Genomic DNA, 24,325 nt, shown 5'->3' with positions numbered 1-24,325 from the left:
TCATTTCAGCCCAAACCTAAGTTTGCTTAGAACTGAGAGAACCAGCCTCAATGAAGAACATTACTTGGATAAAGTATTATGGAGAAGTGTTATAGAGAGAAGCACACTCTGCAAGAAGCTCAGCTTGGATTAAGCTTAGGCTGCCTGAAATTTTGGCAATCAAAATGTAATTTCTGCAAGCTGGCAGGGACTCTTACTAATGTAACTGTGAGTGACTCTATCATAAAAGTTATATACTATTCCACTAGTAGTTTTACAAAGCACCACGGTACCTAAGGCCATTTAATGCATTTTGAGTTTGCTGAATAGCTGGTCACATTTGGGAATAAATGTGTGTGGTGTTTCTCTTTTAAGTAAGTATTAAGCAAAAAATGAAAGCTAAAAGATTTATTTGCAGAGAATATGCTAACATACCATACCTTAAACACTTTGGCTGCAAGAGGATCCTTTTCCAAATCTATATCTAAAGGATCGATGTCAACTTCCATTAGATCCTGCAGTAGCTCAAGGTCAATTTCTTTATCTTTTTCCAAAGATGAGAGAGGAGGTGTACCTACAAATAATTACAAATTATTTCACTCTAGACTATACAGCATGAAATTTAAATGAAGTATTGATTTCAGCTCCAAACACTATTTTTGCATATGTTTAATGACTGAAAAATACCGACTTTTTTACTGTTAGGTAGTAAGTAGTATGTCAATTTATCACTCATACAATAAAGACAATAATGCTGTATCTAGTTTCCTAGTTAAAAGACCACAGTATTAGATCTTCATAAGTCAAGTGGCGTGCTATTTACAATAATCACCAACATTGCTGAGTATTATTGATTCTTTTTCTTTTTATTAAGTAGACACTTTGTACAGACACCACATGTGGGGAGGGGAGGGGAGAGATAAACTGATTCTAAGAAACACTTCACAAGTATTTCTACACGGTCCAGAGAATGTCAGCCTGTACTAGGGCTTCAGTGTATGTACATGAAGATCAATGTAACACTTCTCCACCCTTAACTGATTCCGCGAGTTTCACAGTAACTAGCTGCAACATAACGCACTAGCGTGTTCAACAAGAGCAGAAACGGCAAAGCCCCAACTCCTCTACAAGACCCATGGCGGAGGCATATATTAGGAGCCACTGTGCAGAAGTGATCAGCTTTAAGTGAATGAAGCTGAGAAATGAATAGAGCATTAAAGAGCAAGCAAGTGAAAATGGCTACAGCATCTGACAGATTTAAAAAGGAATATCCAGATCAAAAAAGACTGTGGTATAAATTTACAAACATGGCTTACTAAAAGGGACAAGACAGATCAAAATGTTTAGTCCTATTTTCATGACTGAAAATCTTTAAATGTGTTCTACACTGTATTTTCTTTCTTTAAATATTTTCTTTAACATTTATAAATTAGTTAGTATCAAATTAGTACACTATTAAACAACATCTTACTGTAGTGAGTACTTCAGAGAACATAATTTTTTTGTTTTTTGTTTTTGTTTTTCCAGGTAGGGTCTTATTCTAGCGCAGGCTCATTTGGAATTCACTATGTAGTCTCAGAGTGGCCTTGAACTAACTCATGGAGATCCTCCTACCTCTGCCTCCCAAGTGCTGGGATCAAAGGCACGCATTACCACGTCCAGCACCGCAAATATGTTTAAGAATGTAACTCTCACACCAGGCATGGTGGTGCAAAAAAGTAACTCACTCTATCTGCCTCTTTCTCTGTCTGCTGCTCTTAAATAATTAAATAAATAAAATGTAACTCAAAGCTGGCACTCAGAAGGCAGAGATAGAACTGCCAGAGTTCAAGGCCACTCTGAGACTACATAGTGAATTCCACAACAGCCTGGTCTGGACCAACAGCCTAACTGGAAAAACCAAAAAAGAATGTAATTCAAGACAACCAGAAGCTCATGCTCATTTGCACAAATGAGATAATTCCTCTGACATGCAAAATGTGATGTATGTGCTCTATGTGCTCTAACACTTGCAAATAAAATAAAATAAAATATAAAGTAAGATTTAAACAGAAAACCTAATATCCAAAGGTCTAATAGAAAAACATAAAAATCAGGATGGAGAGATGACTTAGCAGTTAAGGCGCTTGCCTATAAAGCCACAAAGGACCTCGTTTCAATTCCTCATGACCCATGTAAGCCAGATGCACAAGGTGGCACATGCAGCTGGAGCTTGTTTGCAGTGCCTGGAGGTCCTTGAACGCCCATTCTCTCCCTCTCTCTCTCTCTCTCATAAATAAACTTTTTTTAAAAAAAGAAAAACATAAAAATCAACATTATACTCAACAATCCAAAAGTGAAAACTATTTTCATGCTAGACAGAAGAGGGCTGTTTCCAATGCACCTGCGACATCATGTGTTAGAGGTTCATCAATGGTTTCCAGCAACTGAACAGAAGAGTGCTGAAGGGCGTCGTCAGAGTCACCAGCTGTGGCACCTGCATCATCACTCACTGTGCCTTCCTCCATTGCCTCCGCAGCTACTGGAGCTAACAACTCTCCTGCATTGAAGAAGACAGTCCTAACCACTGTAATAATTTAAGTACTTTTATTTAAAACATGGACACTTAAAGGCACAGTGATTTCAAGGTCATATGAAGAACTCCTAGCTGAATATGGCTTTTATTAACAACAAAGTAGGCATGCTTTCAGGATCAAATGCACAGTGGCCACCACCTAACTACTGTCTAAAAACATGCAAACTAACTGTCCACATGATTACATATAAAAGTTACTTTACGGGCTAGAGAGACGGCTTAGCGGTTAAGTGCTTGCCTGTGAAGCCTAAGGACCCCGGTTCGAGGCTCGGTTCCCCAGGTCCCACGTTAGCCAGATGCACAAGCAGGCGCACACGTCTGGAGTTCGTTTGCAGAGACTGGAAGCCCTGGCACTCCCATTCTCTCTCTCTCCCTCTATCTGTCTTTCTCTCTGTGTCTGTCACTCTCAAATAAATAAATAAAAATTTTTTTAAAATATATTTAAAAAAAATAAAAAATAAAAATAAATAAAAGTTACTTTACGGGTGAGAAATGGCTTAGCTGTTAAGGCACTTGCCTGCAAAGCCTAAGGACCCATGTTCTACTCTCCAGGTCCCACGTAAGACAGACTCACAAGGTAATGCAAGTGTGCAAGGTGACACATGCAGCTGGAGTTGGATTATAGTGGCTAGAGGCCCTGGTGCATCTTTTGTCTATCCGTCCCTCCCTCCCTCTCACTTCAAAACAACAACAAAAAAAGACATTCGGTTGGGCTTGCCTCAAAATTTTTTTTTAAAACTTATGTTAAATAGTTGTTATAGTTATGATACTAGAGAGAAAATTTATGGTTTTAGGATTCCTATTAATAGATTTGTAAAAATCTGAATGGACTGGAGAGGTGGCTTAGCGGTTAAGGCCTACAAAGCCAAATAATTCCGGTTAGACTCTCCAGGACCCAAGTAAACCAGATGCACAGGGGGCGCATGAATCTGAGGATCATTTCCAGTGGCTGGAGGCCCTGGCATGCCCCTTCTCTCTCTCTCTCTCCCTCAAATAAATAAATAAATAAATGAAATAAGTAAAATATATTTTTTTAAATCAATCAAATGAGCAATGACAAAATAAGATGAGATACCCTAGGACAAGTAAGTGCTGACTAACCTGCCAAAATGTCCTGCAGCATACAGGTTAAGGAGTACTGAGCCCAGGCTCCACCCCACGATATGTCTCCTCTATTAAAGTCCGTTCCAACCAGAAGCAGCAGCAGTCTTTCCAGCTGGGGTTCATTCACAATCTCACACAGGTGAATGGTTGGCCTTGTGGCATTTGCAATGCGTGCAAGAACCTGCAATACATTTGATGAAACAGTATATTTAAATGGAGTTCTTCAGTTATGAAATTTGCAGAAAAATGGGTGGACCTGGACAGTATTATACTAAGTGAGGTAACCCAGGCCCAGAAAGCCAAGCGCCACATGTTCTCTCTCATATGTGCATCCTAGCTACAGATGACTGGGCTTCTGCGTGAGAATGAAAATACTTAGTAGCAGAGACCAGTAAGTTGAAAAGGAGACATAAAGGGTGGAGAAAGGAAGGGAGGAGGATACTTAATAGGTTGATATTGTATATATGTAATTACAATGATTGTAATGGGGAGGTAATATGATGGAGAATGGAATTTCAAATGGGAAAGTGTGGGGGTGGGGAGAGAGGGAATTACCATGGGATATATTTTATAATCATGGAAAATGTTAATAAAAATTAAAAAAATAAATAAATAAATAAGTAAAGATTAAAAAAATGGAGTTCTTCAAAAATAAAAAAGGACAAATCTATTGATACTTTGGCACTGAAATAACAGTTTTCAATAATGAGATATGATTTTTATAATCAATCCAACTACTCAAAACAGAATTTTAAAATGTAACATTGTACATTAAATCTGGGTAAATAGATGAGAATAACATCAGGGGCTGGTGAGACACTCAGTGGTTAAAGGCTCTTGGTCGCAAAGCCTAATGACTCAATCCCCAGTACACATATAGGGTAAGATGCACAAAGTAGTTCATGCATCTGGAGAGATCCTGGCATACTTATTCTCAATCTTTGTTTTTCTCTCTCTCCCTTCAAATAAATAAATTAAAAATATTTAAAAGAAAAGACCTACTGGAGAGAATAAACATGCTATGGGAAAGCACTCATGGATTAAGGGTCTTGCAGTAATACTGTCTGATGGCTAGTTTATTTCCTATTTCTATTAGCATAAGAAATATTAAAGAAAGGCATACTTGAATTATGCATACTTCAAATCCTCAAGTGCAAGCAAATTAAAACTCACATCAGCTTTCCTTAAGAATTAGGTGGGAAAATGTTTTGATTTAAATCATTCAGGACTCAAGTTATGTAACTGCAAAGCAGGAAAAATAAACCCTACTTTTTCTTAATATCAACCACAAATTGCACCAGTTTTTGTGTTTGTTTTTTTTTTCGGGGGAGGGGGGTTTCAAGGTGGGGGTCTCACTCTAGCCCAGGCTGACCTGAAATTCACTATGTAGTCTCAGGGTGGCCTTGAACTCATGGCACTCCTCCTACCTCTGTCTCCCGAGTGTTGGGAATAAAGGTATACGCCACCACAACTGGCTTTAAAGTTATTTTCTTTGCTGTATTATACATTATGTTTCATAGCATGCTTACCTTACAAACAAATAATAAGAGATCTGCGTGACACGTAAAGTCCATTGAGAGGAGAAACAGGACAAGTTTCTGGACGACTGAGATGCAGCGTTCGTGGGCCAAAGTAAAGGGAAGCGGCTCTACTTCAGGGCTCTCTTTTGTCGTCGCTACTTCAGTGTCTAAACTAGAGCGGGACCATTCGGCTGTCCGACGCAAACGAATCAAATCCTTAAAATGCTAAATACAGAAGTTTACACTATTTAATTTTATGCATGCAAAATTTTCAGAAAAACTATTAAGGTTCAAAGGGTGATTTTTGTTTCATTTTTGTGGTTTTGAGCCAGTGTATTATGTGGATCAAGCTGACTACAAACTTGCCTCAAAGCTGGATCTGGCCTTGAACTCCTGATCCTCCTGCCTCAACCTCCCAAGTGCTTTAGAATTACAGACCTAAATCACGTAAGTCCACGTAAATGTTATGATTATTAACAGTAAGCTGAACAATCTAAGACACCTCCTACTTAAGAGTAAATTCATAATAAGCACGAGATTTCATGGCAGGTAAGGTGAACGAGGCCACCATTGAAACTCAGAGAGTTTCAAGGTCAGCCAGGGCTGGAGTGAAACCCCACCACTAAGAACCAGAAGAAGAAAGCAAACACCTTTTTGAAAAAAATAAATGCAATAAAAAATGACAAAAAAAAAGATTTAAAATCAAATCTAACTTCTAAAATAAAAATTACCAAAGTATACTAAGAGAAATTTATACAAGGTTGATGAGGGGAGAAAACAAAACTAACATGTCAATTCAAATGATTTAAAAACTGGGAAAGTCTAATTACATATTCTTAGAAATATAAAATAATAAGGGTTGGAGAAATGGCTCAGTGATTAATACACTTGCGTGCAATTCCTAAAGATGTTAGTTTGATTCCCCAATACCTGCATGTCACATCAACAAGGTGGTGCAGTGTATCTGGAGTTCAACTGCAGTGGCTAGTGGCCCTGGTATGCCCATTCTCTCTCTATCTGCTTCTTTCTCTATCTCATAAATAACTAATGTTGTTAATGGTTTTTAAAAACACAAATATAAAATGTTATTTAGAAGGTAACTGGGGGCTGGAAGCACTTGCCTGTGAAGCCTAAGAAGGACCCCCGATTTAAGGCTCAATTCCCCAGGACCCATGTAAACCAGATGCACACAGTGGCGCACTATGTCTGGAGTTCATTTGCAGTGGCCAGAGGCCCTGGAGCACTCATTCTCGTTCTCATTCTCTCTTTCTCTCTCTCTCTGTCTCCCTCTTTCCCTCCCTCTTCCTCTCTTGGGTCTGTTGCATTCAAATAAATAAGTAAATGAACAAAATTAATAAAAATAAATTTTTGAAGGTACTTGGTTGCTACATGTGTTACCTACATATACATTAATCAAAACTTTGGGTCAGGCATGGTGGTGCAGGCCTTTAATCCCAACACTTGGAAGGCAGAAGAAGGAGGATTTCTGTGAGTTCAAAGTCACTCTGAGACTATATAGTGAATTCCAGGTCAGCCTGAGCTAGAATGAGACCCTACCTTGGGGAGAAAAAAAAAAAAAAAAAAATCAAAACAAAATTCAGTGATGGGGCTAGAGAAACGGCTCAGCAGATGAGGTGCTTGGCTGAAAAGCCGAATGCTTCGATTACCCAATACCCACATAAAGCCAGGTGCACGAAGTGGCACATGCACCTGAAATTCATTTGCAGTGGTTAGAGGCCCAGACATGCCCATTCCCTCTGCCTAACTATCTCTTGCTTTGCTTGCAAATTAATAAAATTTTTTAAAAAATTATAGTTGAAGTTTTTGTTGTGTTTGGGATTTTTTTTTCAATTTTTGTTTATGTATTTGAGAGAGAAAATATGAATATGAGCAGGTTAGGGCCTCCAGCCACTGCAAATGAACTCTAAACACATGTAACACCTTCTACAGTTCACTTACAAGTTCTGGGGAATCAAACCTGGGTCCTTAAGCTTTGCAAGCAAGTGCCTAACCGCTAAGCCATCGCTCCAGCCCGGGATTTTTGCTTTTTGTTTGTTTGTTTTTTGTTTTCTCGAGTTAGGGTCTCACTCTACTCCAGGCTAACCTGGAACTCACTATATATATATATATATATATATATATATATATATATATATATATATATACACACATACATACATACATACATACATACATACATACATACATACGGTCTCGGGGTGGCCTCAAACTCATGATGATCCTCCTACCTCTGCCTCCCAAGTGCTAGAATCAAAGGCATGCACCACCACACCTGGCAGTTTTTGTTTCTTTGTTTTGTCTTATTTTTAAGGTAGCATATACTAGGTCCAGGCTGACCTGAAACTGATTTTCTATCCCAGGCTGTGCTCAAACTCAGTGCTCCTCCTACCTCTGCCTCCCATGTGCTGACATTAAAGGAGTGTCCCACCATAATTATGGATGTTTTTGTGTGTGTGCTTTTTTGAGGTAGAGTCTCACTCTATCCCTGGCTGACCTGGGATTCACTCTGTAGCTTCAGGATGGCCTTGAACTCACATAATATGTAATACAAGTTGGACTTGAACGTGCAATCCACTGTGTGAACCTCCTTTAAATGCTAGGTTTTACAAGCACGTGCTACTATGCCCTGCAATTTTTCAAATTTTGATTATTTGCTTGATTTAATTTTTGTGTGTTCTTATACTTGTGAGTTCAAGGGTGCAGGCCCACACATGCCATGGTGCCCTGATTTCCAGACTCAAGACATGGTCTCTCAGTGCTCACTGCTCTGTGAAGAGGTTCTTGCAAATCTGCACTAGGATCACAGAAGCCCCCACAGCGGGAACCAAATGCAGGTCCTCATGAGATGCACCACAAGGACTGGATCCACCGAACCATTGCCCAGTCAGATTTTTTTAAACTCAATTAAAATAAAAACTTCGCGGCTGGAGAGATGACTTAGCGGTTAAGCCCTTGCCTGTGATGCCAAAGAACCCCAGGTCGAGGCTCGATTCTCCAGAACCCATGTTAGCCAGATGCACAAGGGAGCACATGTGTCTGGAGTTCGTTTGCAGTGGCTGGAAGCCCTGGCGTGCCCATTCTTTCTCTCTCTCTCTCTCTCTCTCTGCCTCTTTCTCTCTCTGTCACTTTCAAATAAATAAATAAAAATGAACAAAAAAATAAAAACTTTGGGCAATTAAGGCACTGCCTGTAAAGCCTACGAACCCAGGCTCAATCCCCCAGTACCCACCTAAGCCAGATGCACATGGTGTCTCATACATATGGACATTGGGCTAGAGGCCCTGGCATGCCCACTCTTACCCTTCCTCTCCCTCACTGCTTGAAAATAAATAAAAATATTAAAGAAACACTAAAAAAAAAAAAAAAAACTTAATTTAAAAATTACTGGAAGCCGGGCTTAGTGGTGTACACCTTTAATCCCAGCACTGGGGAGAAAGAGTAAGAGGATCATTGTGAGTTTGAGGTCACCCTGGACTAGAATGAGACCCCATCTTGAAACACACACACAAACACACATTCATTCTCTCTCTCTCCCTCCCTCTCTCTCTCCACCCGCCCTCCCTCTCTGTCTCTCTGTCTTTGTCTCTCTCTACTAGAACTTCTTTTTCCTTTGGAAAGAACCTCCTAGATTTGAGACTTGTATACCATGGATCCAAAAGATACGTTAATTGCAAACCCAACCCTGAAAAATCTTCCAGTAACATAACTATTAGTAAGGAGAAAAAAAATGGTAAAATTTTCACTGCACATATTTACTTGTTTTTAAAACAAACAAAAGAGATCATACTTGTGTATTTTGTGTACTTTCGTATTGAAGAACGAAAATAACAGAGCACTATCAACATCACATGATAAAACTATAGAGCACTTTCAGGCAAACACCTTACACACTGAGCTCTCTCTAGTCCCGTACAATAGATTCTTCAGCCTCAACTTAATCTTATATACTTGAACAGTGAATTCCACATTTTTGATTTCCCAAATTAAATGCTACAGTTCCAAAAAAAAAATAAATAAATAAAAGTCTGATTTTTGTTGAAAAGCAGAATAACATATAATTAATTATCTGATAGTTACTGAAGATACTTAACCCAACTTAAAATTATTTACTAAAAGAAAGTGACTATTCTGAGACACTTACATAAACACACATAAATCATACCTTTGAAGTAGCTTGTTTTAATTTTGCTTGTTCTACCAGGAGTTTATATGATGATCCTTTGTTACTTTGAATTTTTTCTTTTTCCATTTGTTCCACTAAAGCCTTCTGTTTAGCCTTTAGTAGGTTAAGTTGCTTAAAATACAAATAAACAACTTAATCTTAAAAGTGACAATGTAAAAAACAAAAATATAAAGAATTTGAATTCTAACATAAATTTCTTGAACGATTCAGTACTACATCTTTAAATGTATTATTTTAAAAACAAGGCAAGACATTATTTCTAAATATTAACATTTCAAGGCTTCTCTGTTATCATTAAGAATGAACCCATTCCTTACCAATAGGAGAAGGGAGGTACCTAAAAGACATTATTATATAAACCAATAATTATATTCAGGAAGCCGGGAGTGGTGGTGCACGCCTTTAGTCCCAACACTCGGGAGGCAGAGGTAAAGGGGATCGCCATGAGTTTGAGGCCACCCTGAGACTACATAGTGAATTCCAGGTCAGCCTGGGCTAGAGTGAAACCTTACCTTGAAAACACAAAATTAATTAATTAATCAATTCATTAATTCAGGGATTTTTTTAAATATAGGAAATAGTTTTTAGTTTTAATAAGTAAAGAAAATATTTTTACTGTTTAGAGCTCTTAGCTTTGCTAATATGGAAACCTTCTACAGCAGTAAATGTTTTTGTGTGTTGTATGTGTACATACATGACAATCAATACACCACAGCTACAAGAAAAACTTAAAATGACACACACCAATCTCCAGGACAAAACAGCTCTAAATGCCTTCAATCATGGAATCAGTTTGTGGCAATGAGCAACAAGTTAGGAAGAAAACACTCTCTACCTTTAAAGCTCTTAATTTGGGCTGGGCAGATGGCCCAGTGGCTGTGTGTGTGCTTGCCTCGCAAGTATGAGAAGCGGAATTCAGATCCCCAGTACTGACCTCAAATATTAGACCTGGCAACCCACACCTGTGATCCCATCACATGGGAGATTCCAAGGGCTCACTAGCTATCTTAAAAATATAGATGAATCAGGCGAGGTGGCACACATCTTTAATCCCAGCATTTAAGAGACAGAGGTAGGGGGATCGCCAAGACTTAAGAGGCCATCCTGAGACTCCATAGTGAATTGCAGGTCACCCTGGGCTACAGTGAGACTCTACCTTGAACTCCCCCCCACAAAAAAAATGAATATACAAAAAATATGGATGAAATCGGACATGGTGGCACACGCCTTTAATCTCAGGAACCAGGAGGCAGAAGAAGGATGATCACCCTGAGACTACATAATGAATTCCAGGTCAGGTAGACTAAAGGGAGAATCTACCTCAAAAAAAGGGGCGGGGGGTTGGGGGCGGGAAAGATGGTTTAGCGGTTAAGGCATTTGCCTGCAAAGCCAAAGGATCCCAGTTTGATTCTCCAGGACCCATGTAAGGCAGATGCACAAGGGGGCACAAGCATCTGGAGTTCATTAGTAGCAGTGGGAGGCCCTGGCACACCCATTCTCACTCTCTTTTCCCATCTTTCTATCTCTCTCAAATAAATAAAATATATTTTTATAAAAAAAGGATGAGTATGATTGAGGACACTTGACTTTGACTTCTGACCTCCACAAATACGTGTACATGTACAAACGTACCTGTATACACATATGAACATACATGCAGGCATGCAGCACAGCACACAAGCCCCCTCATAAAAAAGGACATTAAAATCTGATAAGTGACTTCCTCATCCATCCATCCATCATCCACATGTACAGTTACTTGGAATAAAAAGTCACTAAAGAGGTAGACAATGTTAGAGTACACTTTAAATCCCAGCACTCAGGAGGCAGAGAGAGGAGTATCACCTTGAAAAAAAGTCACTAAACAAATAGGGCTGGAAACTGGGCATGGTGACGCCTTTAATCCAAGCACTGGGGAGGCATAGCTAGGAAGATTGCCCCAAGACTTTGAGGCCACCCTGAGACTCCATAGTGAATTCTAGGTCAGCCTGAGCTAGAGTGAGAACCTACCTAGAAAAAAAGAAAAAGGAGGGGGGTACTGGAGAGACGACTCAGCCTTTAAGTGTTTGACTGCAAAACCTATCAACAAGAGTTTGATTCCCCAGGACCCACGTAAAGTGACATGCACAAAGTGGTGCATGCATCTGGAGTTTGTTTGTAGGGACGAGAGCCTGGCATGCCTGTTCTTTTCTCTCTGCAAAGTGCAGTGGTGCATGCCTTGATTTCCAGCATTAGGGATGTACAGGCAGCAGGATGGCTTTAAGTTCAAGGCCACCCTGAGACCCTGGTGGGGGGCGGGGATGAAGCTGGACCTGATACAGGCCTATAATCCCAGCTACATGGGAGACTGATGCCAGAGAATTCTAAGTTCAAACTGAACCTAAATAACTTGCTGAACTATCTCCAAGTAAAAAAATAAAAGGGAGAAGGATGCAACTTAGTGGTGGAGTAAGTGAGTATCACATGCAAATAAATCCCTAGATCCAGCCTCCAGTATCATGAGGAGGAAAGAAATGTAAAAGGAATCCTGGAGAGATAGCATATTGGTTAAGACAACTGCCTACAAAGCCAAAGGACCCAGGTTCGGTTCCCCAGGATGCACATAAACAAAATGCACAAGGTGGTGCATGCAGGCCCATTTTCTCTTTATCTTCCTTTTTCTCCGTCTCTCAAATAAAAATAAAATCAATAAATATTTTTTAAAAAGAAACATAAAAAGGGAAATGAGGAAAACACTTTGCATATTGTTGTTGTTGTTTGTTTGCAGTAGGTAGGGTCTCACTCTAGCCTAGACTGACCTGACATTTACTATGTCTCCGGCTGGGCTCAAACTCACAGTGATCCTCCTACTTTGCCTCCCAAGTGCTAGCATCAAAGGTATTGGAGACCAGTCCTAGCTATTTATTTATTTGTTTGTTTGTTTGTTTATTTATTTATTTATTATTTGGGAGAGAGGCAGAAAGAAGAGGGAGGGTGGACAAGACAGGTCAGAGAACGTTCATGTGTGTGCATGCGTGTGTGTATGCACACGTGCACAAGCCAGGGCTTCTTGCTACAACAAATGAAGTTCAGATGCATGCGCAACTTGGTGCAGCTGGCTTTTTGTGGGCACAGGAAATGGCAACGCTGTCAGACAACCAATGTCAAGAAAATTAAGTTTGTCCAAGAAAAAGACTAAGATAAGCTGGGCATGATGGCACATCCCTTTAATACCAGCAACTGTGAGGGAGAGGCAGGAGGATCACTGAGTTTGAGGACAGTCTGGTACTACACAGTGAAGTTCAGGTCAACCTTGGCTAGGAAGACCCTACTTCAAAACCTCCCCCGCCCAAAAGACTAACATATGTAAACAAAAACCTGATCAACAAATTACATTATTACCAAGTTGCGCATGCACCTGAAGTTTGTTATGCAGGTTGTCTATGTAATCCTTCAAAATGGTATGATCAAGGAATAACAATATCTACTAACCATTACCTGCTTATGGTGAACAAGCTGCTTTCTGATTTTTCTGGAATATAATCTATCAAGGCTACTGCTGCCCTTGGAAGATCTATTTAAGCTCTGAGTATGCAAATTATTGTTGATAAAACTCCACTGGTTACCTAGAAAGAAAGGTTCATGATTCTGTCAAGTATGATTCTGAAGTAAAATCAAACACCTAGAAAACTTAAAACACAATTGTAAATATTTCAATTATGACAAAGCATTTTAAAGAATACCTCCATAAAGACACTGTTAAAAAGATCTTACCCCAGCCTAGAATGGTTAAATCACAGTTACTTACTGCTCTAACCTAGACTCTGAGTGACTTTAAAATCAGAGTTTTGTCTCTTGCTTTAGGATAATGGCCACGTTTTTCCATATTTGAGATTAATCTTTAAACAACACAGTTTGATGCCACTCAGTTCTAACAATGAATACTCAAAGACATGTGGTTTTGTGTAAGCACCAAAAAAAAAAAAAAAAGAGTATTCAACAATTTGATTAACCACAGCCAAAATAAGGTTCAGTAGTTCAAAACACCAGGTTATGTGGCTCCATTTACCCTTGATTTTGGAATCTGTACATAGTATGTCATTTCTTTTGCTTAATTCTGGCCCATTTTAGTCTTAATCCTCTCTAGTTTGCTGATAATTTAAACCATGTTTCCTCTTCTGCATTACTCATTTGTCTAGACTTAGTTCATAGTCTTTAAGCCCTCCAAAAGAAAAAAAAAAGTCTGACCACCAATGCTCATTTAGTGAACAATATAATAAAAACCAAGATTTTCATTACAAACTGTTATAGCCAACTTTATATTACAGTTGCACTTATTTTAAATAGCACTGCTTTACCCCACATCCTAGAGTGGAGTAAATGAGCTCCAAAATTATATATATTTTACACCAATATAAAAAACAAGCTCCTTTTATAGGAATTCTCTTTCAACTTGATAAATTTTTACTCAATAGCAATGTGTAGAATTCCAAGTCTTATGGACTATAGTGGTTGTATTCACATGTTAGGTTTACAAACCTCAAATCTTTCATGAAAACCCTTACTCATTACAAAGGAAAGAAAACACTTGATCTTGCATGATTGATTTCTTTCAATTTTAAGCCTTCTGACTCAATAACATCATATTAAAAATTTTGTGAGCCGGTTGTGGTGGCACACACCTTTAATCCCAGCACTTGGGAGGCAGAGGTAGGAGGATCACCATGAGTTCGAGGCCACCCTGAGACTACATAGTGAATTCCAGGTCAGCCTGGGCTACAGTGAGACCCTATATCAAGAAAAAAAAAATTGTAAAATCTTCTCAGATTTCAGTTGTTTCTGTTGTTTAGTTTTAGTTTTCAAGGTAGGCTCTTGCCCTCTAGCCCAGGCTGTCTTGCAAGTCCCTGTGGAGTCTCAGGTGGCCCTGAACTCACAGCGATCCTCCTACCTCTGCCTCCCAAGTGCGGGATTAAAGGTGTGCGCTAGCACACCTGGAAGATTTCACTTTTATTACTCACCTAGGTAATTTATTAAGAAGCATTTTGGGGAAAAGATGTGAAACACATTATATATTCAGAAATAAAATGTCATACAGATAAAATAATGAGTGAATTAAATGTAAATTTTATCTTTAAAGGCACTCAATTAAATTAACTCATATGTTACATAAATTACATACATCTGGTATCTCCAGGTCACTAGCCAGTTCTGGAACAAATGCAGAGTCACTGAAAATCCCCACCAACATATCATTATAAACTGCTGGTACCTGTCAGAAACCTCTCCCTGTCTTTACCATTCAAAGGTCTCTTTGCAGCTGCAACTTCATCTTCAACAGTTGCCACATAATCCAGCAACCTGGACACCAGCATAACCACCCAGCTAATCATGGGAATATCTAGAACACCTGCAGAGATGAGAAGGATCAATCCAAGGAAATGAGATAAAATTATTTTACAAATCCAGAATGCACTATATTTCATAAAACCAAAATACTAAATGAAATATGCCTCAAAATTTTCTAGTGCTATGGTAATAAACTGTGAACTTTAAATCTAATAAAGGACAACTGTTAGACTAGAAAACAATGTGGGAGACAAAGGTTACTAAAATAAGACATGTAATTCAATTCATAATTCATATACTATCAAAACTAAATGTAATTTTTGCCAAATGAAACCCATCATCAGCCACAATGGGAATGAGCTTTAAGGCTTACATTTATTTAAAGAAGTTTCATTATTAGTGATGCCAGTATAGAAAATACATTTTTTTAAATTCAGGGTTCATATACTGAAAAGGCAACACATTATAAGCTCAGGTGTCACCACTACCACCACAAAAAAAAAAAAAAAAAAAAAAGACATGAAAGTAGAAGGATTTACTGGGAAGATGAGTGAGAGGGGAAAAGAAGGCAAAAGGGAGTTCAATATGATGGGAACACATCATATTTGTGCGTGAAATTGTCAAAAGAATATTTTTAGGAGGATCACCATGAGTTCAAGGCCACCCTGAGATTGCAGAGTTAACTCCAGGTCAGCCTGAGCTAGAGTGAGACCCTACCTCGAAAAACAAAACAAGAAGTCTTCATCAAAAAATATTAATAAAAGATGAAGCAATAAGTATTTAAATAGATACATCATAGCAATATTTGATACAAGTAGTATTTCTTGGAACTTTATGATGTTCCTAAACATAGTTGCTTTATATTAATACCTTCTGTTCTTCTGTGCACAGCTAACTCTGGCTGAAGTGGTGACAATAAATTATCCAAGAGATTAAGTAAGCTTTCCAATACTCCACTATTACTAAGTGATCGCTGACCAATGCAGGAAAGTAACATGAAGACCCTACAAAGAGATATAACGTCAAGTAAGAATCCATTCAATTGCTTAACTTAAAATAATTTAGACAAAAATTAAAGACAATGGTTAAAGTGCTTGCTTCTTAAAGCATACTCTAGTTTGGGTTTAGTGGAAAGTTCATTTTGTATCAAGAGGCATGACATTAAAATGAAGTCTTTTTCAAGTTATTTTGGTTATGTTGTTTTCTTTTTCCTATTTCTCTTTTGCTTTTTTTTTTTTTTTTTTTTTTCAGGTAGGGTCTCGCCCTAGCTCAGGCTGACCTGGAATTCACACTATAGTCTCAGGTGGCCTTGAAGTCATGGCAATCCTCCTACCACTGCCAGTCAAGTGTTGGGATTAAAGGTGTGCATCACCATGACGGCTTATTTTGGTTATGGTCTAACATTAAGTATAAAAAATTCAGGAACTTGGTAAACTTTATCTGAGCCTCTAAAGTTACAATATACAGGCTGAAGAGATGGCTTAGTGGTTAAGGCACTTGCCTGTAAAGCCAAAGGATTCCTCGGGTCCCATATAAGTCAAATGCACAAGATGGCACAAGCATCTGGAGCTCATTTGTAGAGGCTAGAGAGCCTGGGTGTGCCATACATTCTCTCTCTCTCTCTCAAATAAATTTTAAAGAAAAAAAAATATTTTTTAAAAAGTCTTTAAAAAGTCACAATATAATACATACATAACCACTTATTTTTAAATATTTTTATTTATTTGAAAGGAAAGGGGGGGTGAAATATAAATGGTTGTACCAGGACCTCCAGCCACTGCAAACAAACTCCAGAGGTATGTGCCACCTTGTGAATCTGGCTTTAAGTGAGTACTGGTGAAAGGAACCTGTGTCATTTGGCTTTGCAGGTAAGCACCTTAACTGCTGAGCCATCTCTCCAGCACTACTTATAACATAGCAGGATCTAATATGAGATACTTACAAACAGAACAGGTTCATGAAAACCAGAGTGTAATCTAGTTTAATTATACACTAGTAGAATGCATGCCCTTCAGTGAGCATTTGGAAAACAGTAAGATCTTTACTTCGTCCACCTTTAGTATCCATGTCCAAATATTTCATAATTAGCAAAAGGTCTTTAAGAAGTTCATGTAAGTCATTAATGACAATACCTCCCACATTGCTGACCTACCTATCTTGTGGAAAGATGAGAAGCTGTTCTGAATTGTACAATTCCTGAAGAACATTGGAAAGAAACTGACCCCACCATCTTTCAGCACCACACAGCTGAACTAGGAGAAGCCCAGTGTGTAAGCGTATCTTTGGAGTCCCACTGACGCACAAGTGCTTGAAGAGCTCCTCACAGGCTTGGGCATGAAAGGTGCTCTGCAAAACTGCAGGAACAGAATGTCCTGTGAGGACAGAGAACACGAATCTTCTCTCATTGAAGTGTTAATTAATTAACTAACATTGCAGCTAGTATGCCTAGGAACACTTTCATTTTTACCATCAAACAGTATATAACCACATTCTATTTACTTTGCTACTTGCATACTGTTTGTATATACAATGTATGAAAACACGTGCAAAAGAGAATCTACAGCACCTACATCAATTACATTTCTTCCTATAGTTGGGTTTATCAGACTGCTATGTGAATGAATACAGAAGAATGTATATATGAACCAGATTTTTTAAAAAAGGGACAGAATATGACTATAAAGGAATGAATGAAAAATAGTCCCAAAGTAGGAAAAAAAAAAAAAACTTGTATAAGGTTAGCAAATTACTTTTTTTTAAAAAAGTGCAATATTGTACTTTTATGCATTACTTAATACTTTGCCACTAACACAATGAGTTATACCACAAACCTAAGAAAACCATCAAAAATCCACTTAGGAGCCAGGCATGGTGGCACATACCTATAATCCCAGCACTCGGGAGGCAGAGGTAGGAGCATTGCCGTGAGTTCGAGGCCAGTCTGAGACTACATAGCGAATTCCAGGTCAGTGTGGGTTAGAGTGAAACCCTACCTCGAAAAAAAAACAAGGGTTGGTGAGATGGCTTAGTGGTTAAGACATTTGCCCATAAAGCCAAAGAAGCCTGATTTGATACCCCAGGACCTACGTAAGCAGATGCACAAAGGCATGCATGCGTCTGGTGTTTGTTTGCGCTGGCTGGAGGCCCTGGCATCCTCATTCTCATTCTCTCTCTTTTTTGCTCTGCTTGCAAATAAAATAAATAAATAAATAAATAAAAGAATGGAAAGTTATTTCCAAATAAAGTTTTAAAAAAAGAAAAAACAAACAAACAAAAAGATCCACTTAGGTAAAGTTAAAATAAAGGGCCTGGGGTAGCAGAGCATGTGTCTACACTTGCAAAGCCCAGGATTCAATCTGCAGTGTGGGGGGAGAAAATGGGTCAATTTACACAGACATTTGACTAACACCTTCCAAGGAATGTCAAATCAATAGTAACAGTACCAACAAAGTAGGGGTTGTGGATACAGGTCAGTGATAGCACCCTTGCCTAGGACATGTGAAGTTCCAGGATCAATACTTAGTACCACCCAAACGAAGCACTTCCAATGACCACTCATCCCAAAAACTGCAAGAAAATCACATCTAACACGTTTCCATGAACTAAATACAAACCATTGGAAGAGTGGAGAAGGCTGAGCAACGTGTCCAACAAATATCTGATGATGGTGCGTAGCTGCTCTGTGGAAGACATCTGAACCAAATCCTCAGGATCTGAAGACTCCCTCAAGGCCTTCCTACTGCTGCCTACAGCCACTCTGAGCCTCTGAACCGCATGATGAGCCAAATTGAGTTGAAGCTGCAGCTGAACACAATCCTGGTAAGCAGAAAAAACTCTGCTGTCCTCCTCCACTGCCTTGTCAGGTTTTCTCAGAAAGTACTGTGCATTGTTCGCACTGTTCAGAGGAGGAAGATCAATACTTTGCAAAAGAGCTTCCAGACGGTGACAGGCTAAGTTATATCTGTAAGTAAAAAATAAAGAACACAGTAATTCTTTCAATATTTTTTAATGCATGCACATACAACTCAGAATTACCACCCCAAAATATATAACATAACAATTAAAAACAATTTCCATCGAGCCATGGTGGCAAACACCTTTAGTGTCAGAACTCTAGAGGCCCAGGCAGGAGAATCAAAATGACTTCAAGGCCAACCTGAGCTACAGAGTGAGTTCCAAATCATCTTGGCCTACTGTGAGAACCCACAGTGACAAATTTTAAAAGACTCACTTCCCTACTCGTAAGTACTAAGAAAGGTGTCATTATACAATCATAGTATTTTCAGACACAGGTATTCCTGTAACCTGTTTGTTCTACTTCCATTCACTCTCTTCCATACTCCTATAGAAGCATTCCTTGCCAGAAGTAAAATGAATGAATTACATTTACACTTCTCCACTCACCTACACTGGATATCCTCCTGAAGAGCAACCATCATAGCTAAATGCTGATCGATTTCTGGCTGGTTTGAAGACTCTCCTTCTCCCCTGAGAGGGTCATGCATTAACTTCAATTCACTTTCCCAAGGCAAAATATATGTATGACCATAATAAAAACCTAAAGGAATTTTTGCTCTAGCATTTGTACTTCCGTAACGTCCAATGACAGTTATCTGAAATTTAAAAAAAAAAAACTATCTAAACATATATATATATTAGACAAACTTCAAAAATATGAGCACTGTATTTCAAAAATTACACTTATAAGTGAGGCAAAATTCCAGCGTATTTGGAAAGGGCCAGGAAAATTAGAAGTTCTCATCCCAATAATCCCAACACTCAGGAGGCTAGGGCAAGTTGATTGCCATGAGTTCAAGGCCAGCTGAGTTTCCCTAATAAATTAAGAATAACCTGGGCTGTAGATTAAGACTTTGCCTTAAAAAAAAAATTAAAAGTTCAAGTTCATCTAATTACTGAATTTGAGGGCTAGAGAGATGGCTTAAGGGTAAGGTAATTGCCTAGAACCCACTTAAGCAAAGGAGGTACATGCATCCGGAGTTCACTTGCAGTGGCTGCAAACTCTGGTGTACCCACTCTCTCTCTCTCTTACCGTCTCTCAAATAAATACAGAGTTTGAGGCCAGCTTGGATTACATGAGACTGTCTCCTACCCCCTCACCAAAAAGGCTCTAGGTGCATGCTTTCATTGTACATACAGATATAAATGAGAAGCCTGGAGAGCATGCAAACTTCTTCCCTCCAGTTCTTTACCTTCATGAACCTGCACACAGGAGGAGGCATTAAGTCATGAAGAATTAGGGAATGGGTGCTTATGTCAGTTGCCACTACTAATCGCCTTCCATCCACCTCTTCTCCTAATGTCCATATGTCAATTGATAAGGAGGCCAGGTCTCCACAAGTAGGAATCAATACATCTGTCAACAGGACCGGTCTTCCAAAATCCAGGGTCACAAATCTCCTGGCTCCTGTGGAGGAAAGAGAAGCAAGTGACACACACACACACCCCAAAAAAATCAGCTATGGAGGCGGAGGTGGGAGAACTGCCTTGAATTCAAGGCCACCCTGAGACAACATACTGAATTCCATGTCGGACTGGGCTAAGACCCTACCTTGAAACCCTCCCACCTCAAAAAAGAAGTCAAATCAAGAGCTGGAGAAATGGCCCAGCAGTTAACTTGCAAAGCCTACTGTTTTGGGCTCAACTCCCCAATACCCACATAAAGCCAGATGCACAACATGGCACATGCGTCTGGACTCTACAGTGCTAAGGGGCCCAGGCATGTCCATATCCTTTTCTCTCTCTTCTTACCCAACGCCCTTCTCTCAGCTTGCAAATAATAATAATAATAATAATAATAATAATAATAATAATAATAAAAAACAGATGAAACAACCAAATTAGACAATCAAAAACATTTTAGAGCCTTCTTCACAAAATCAGAAACCAACTTACTAAACATACTAAGAAAAAAGCTGTCAATTCATAAATATTCTGTTTTTTAGTATACCAAGACCCTGGGTTTCATTCCCAGCATGTGCCTCAGAAAACACACCCATGGACTCATACACATACATTCACACACACATACTCTCTCTCTTCTCCCCCACCCCCCCATATGCATCCAAGCAGAGTGGTGCATGCTTTTAATTCCAGCACACAGGGGGCAGAGGTAGGAGGGTCACTGTGACTTCAAGGGTACCTGAGCCTGGGCTGGAGCAAGACCCTACCTCGGGGGGGGGGGGGGAATCCTAATATACAATAGTTGTGAATGGGCACAGCACTCTATTGTCAGCTCAGGGTCCGATCAAGCAGAAAACCAGCAGATTAGCATCTCTGATCTCATTAATAACCCAAGGATAAGTTCCATTAGTGAAACGGAAGGCATAACATGAATAGTATCCTAATTTATTTTCATTGAATCAAAACAAGGGGAAGCTAAGCAGCTGTATCAGCTACACTTTTCAGTGAAAAAATATCTGTCACTTCTAAGAATAGTACTATTTGTGATGGAACCATATTACCAAAAAACAAAACAGTTTCCAAACCTTTCCTGAATAGAAGAATTATTAAGCAATATGTAAAATCTTGGTTCTCCTTCTCAAGGGGTCATATATGATAATCACTACAATGAACAAAAAAAAAATAAATTGCAGTATAACATTTGTTCACATCTTCTAACAAGATAGAAGAACAAATTTTCATTTGAAATTTTATAAGTACTAATTTTTTTTACCAATTACTAATTACTGGGCAAATCTTACCATAGAAAAATTTGAGATGAAGAGAAGATGGCCCCTTGATTAAGAGAACTAACCACTTAGGCATGAGAGTCTCTCAGACCAGAAACTATCAAGTTCAATTCCCTAGAACCCACATAAAAAGCTGGACATGGGGGCAAGCGAGATGGCACAAGCAGTTAAGACACATGCCTCTGAAGCCTAAGGACCCATGTTTGACTCTCCAGATGCCAGGTAAACCAGATGCACAAAGGTGAAGCAAGCACAAGGTTGCACATGCCCAATAGGTAGCACAACCACATAGAGTTCGATTGCAGTGGCAGAGGGCAAAGTTAAAAAAAAAAAAAAGCTGGAAGCCTAGCATGGTGGTATATACATTTAATTCCAGCACTCGGGAGGCAGAGGTAGGAGGATTGCCATGAGTGCGAGGCCACCCTGAGACTACACAGTGAATTCCTAGAGTAAAACCCTACCTCGAAAAACCGAAACAGAAGAAAAAGAAAGAAAAAGCTGCTCATGACCACTCCAGTACACAGCAAGTAGAGAACAAAGAATCACTGGGGCTCACTAAAGGACAGTAGCTCCAGGCTGAGATCCCACTTCAAGGAAGTATATAGATGGGCAACAAGGATGCCCAATGCTTTCCCCTGGCCTTCTTATGCATGTATGGGGGGAATGTGCATCTACACACACACACACACACACACACACACACTTGCACACACCACATCCTCTATACACACATAAATAAAATAAAATAAAATAAAATAAAATAAAATAAAATAAAATAAAATAAAATAAAATAAATACACACTTCCATGAGTTTCAAATTATTTTTTTCCACAGAGAATCCACTGCGTTTCACTAAGGCAGATATGGCTTAGAGGTAGAAGTAATGCCAAGGTCCCTGCTTTGCAGTACCTCCATGCTTCCCTAAGAAGTGTGTTCAGTTCTGCTGCTGCTAAAGCATATAGCAAATTGTTGGTGGCTTTGTAAGGCACGAATTGCCTATAATTTTATACACACACACACACACACACACACACACACACACAACTTATGAATACAAGTCTATCCCAATTATGGCACTCTGATATATAGCATAAGACAAATACAGATAAAAAAATATTTTTACATAGCCCATTAAGGCCATTAAGTAATCTTATTACACTAAACAACAGTAGTTTTATCAGCTAGTTTCAGAAAACAATCTCACAATAATTCTCATGTTAGGATTTCTGCCTTAAAGTATGATTTCTAGTGTAAAAAGTTAACCAAGCAATTCCAATGGAAGTGGAAGTCGATTTTTAAAATTTTTCATTTAGTCATCTGTGTACACACACATGCACGTGTGTACATATGTGGGTGCACCAGGATTTCCAGCCACTGCAAATGACTGCCCATCCAGCTTTACATGGGTGACTGAGGAATTGAACCCAGGATGGCAGGTTTTGAAAGCAAGTGCTTTTAACTGCTAAACCATTTCCCTATCTTCAGCAGAAGCACATTATTTATGTCAAGCACATTTCAACAGGCAAGGTTTGGTTTAGCAAAGCCACACAACAGCACGAGTATGATGAACACTACTTTAACAAGATTGAGGACTCATTCATGCTTCTTACAATGTACCCAAGTTCAAATGTAATTTCTTTGCAATGAAAAGCAAAAATGATTAACAGTAAATCAAAAGGAGGCCGACAGACTAGGCAAGGAAAATATGTTAAGAAAGTTGGAAGATTACCTGAATGCATTCGCTCTATAATAATAGACTGGTGAGGTGGAGGTTGAAGAAAATGTGAAGCATGAGAAATTGCAAGGGCCAGACCAGAACCAAGGGGAGTCTACAAAAGAAAACAACGTGACTCCATATTGGCATTACTTCTGCTCAATGAACACTAACCCAAACACTAAGTTAACAAGTTCCCACACATATATTGTTCAGTAATTTATGAAAAGAAAGTAATCTGGCATACTAGGTTGACATAATAAAATTTTCCGAACATTAGCGTTACTTCAAAATATGTTTAAATGCCTAAAGCCAATATCTATTTAAAACTTGATTTACCATTCTGGACTTGTTGGAATTTTTGTTATGTGCAGCAAGATTGACTGTTGGGGGATCAATGACTGAGCCTGGAAAAAGCTGGGCAAGTTCGGCATTAATGACAACAGAAACTGCTTCATTGGGTGGAGTGAGTGGTGGAGTCATAAAAAGTGGTGTTGTTTTTGGAGTTGGTGGAATAACATCAGACGGATGGATGAAGAACCCAGGGGCAGCCACTGGGTTGGAAGGCACAGAGTTGTGAACAGGACCTACTGCTGATGCTGCCGCAGCTGTTGTCTGATGTAACTTGGCTTCCAGCTTTGCCTTCTGTAAAAGAAATAAAAGCAGCATATGTAGACAAACCCTGCCCGCCAAAGCTGTGACTAGACACGGGTGAACATTATGAAGATCAACAGGATTATAAATCAAAAATGGACACTATGATATAAATGGAACATTGTCTTGCTAAGTGGACTTCTTTAAATGTTGAATGTAAAATTATCTGTGTCTTTTGTAACTGGGAATTTTGCAAAATGAGGATGGGAAAATGCAAGCAGAACAATTCATTGTAAATAATGTAATCAAGTTCTGCTCAAAACATAACATGAAAAGGAGGTGCAGTCACATGTTGATTAATCTGATACAAATTTATAACCTAAAATTGGAATGGGCTGCATTTCAACCACAATGAATTCTAAGAAGCATGTATTGTTCTTGCTATATTTTAAATCGCATTCATTTAATTGGTCTTTACAATGTTATCCTACATTCTATGCTCAGTGAAAATGACTTGAACTGTAATACTGGATCAAGAGTGTACAAGCAGAGAACAGATTTTATTTCAATCCTACATAGAAAGTATAATATTCCCTCAAT

General features: G+C 38.9%; 1 protein-coding gene across 4 annotated transcripts in view; it reads right to left on the bottom strand.

Annotated features, from left to right (window-relative positions):
- The window catches only part of Birc6 (baculoviral IAP repeat containing 6), a 202,419-nt gene that overhangs the window by 95,452 nt on the left and 82,642 nt on the right, over window positions 1-24,325 (bottom strand). For 2 of the 4 annotated variants that reach the window (XM_045148971.1, XM_045148974.1), the window contains exons 25-38: window positions 23,471-23,776; window positions 23,147-23,246; window positions 19,918-20,132; window positions 19,112-19,320; window positions 18,322-18,668; window positions 16,860-17,079; window positions 15,578-15,711; window positions 14,631-14,768; window positions 12,860-12,987; window positions 9,362-9,493; window positions 5,188-5,403; window positions 3,656-3,839; window positions 2,363-2,518; window positions 420-553 (exon numbers count right to left, since the gene is read on the bottom strand). In XM_045148971.1, the coding sequence (XP_045004906.1) occupies window positions 420-553; window positions 2,363-2,518; window positions 3,656-3,839; window positions 5,188-5,403; window positions 9,362-9,493; window positions 12,860-12,987; window positions 14,631-14,768; window positions 15,578-15,711; window positions 16,860-17,079; window positions 18,322-18,668; window positions 19,112-19,320; window positions 19,918-20,132; window positions 23,147-23,246; window positions 23,471-23,776 (2,619 nt within the window). The remainder of the gene's footprint in view (window positions 1-419; window positions 554-2,362; window positions 2,519-3,655; window positions 3,840-5,187; window positions 5,404-9,361; window positions 9,494-12,859; window positions 12,988-14,630; window positions 14,769-15,577; window positions 15,712-16,859; window positions 17,080-18,321; window positions 18,669-19,111; window positions 19,321-19,917; window positions 20,133-23,146; window positions 23,247-23,470; window positions 23,777-24,325) is intronic. The other 2 variants (XM_045148972.1, XM_045148973.1) reach the window with 1 other exon arrangement.

This window comes from Jaculus jaculus, chromosome 5 (assembly GCF_020740685.1).
Source record: "Jaculus jaculus isolate mJacJac1 chromosome 5, mJacJac1.mat.Y.cur, whole genome shotgun sequence".
In the NCBI taxonomy this organism is placed as follows: domain Eukaryota; kingdom Metazoa; phylum Chordata; class Mammalia; order Rodentia; family Dipodidae; genus Jaculus; species Jaculus jaculus.
The sequence above is the reverse complement of the archived record's forward strand: the minus strand, read 5'-3'. Positions and strand labels throughout refer to the sequence as shown.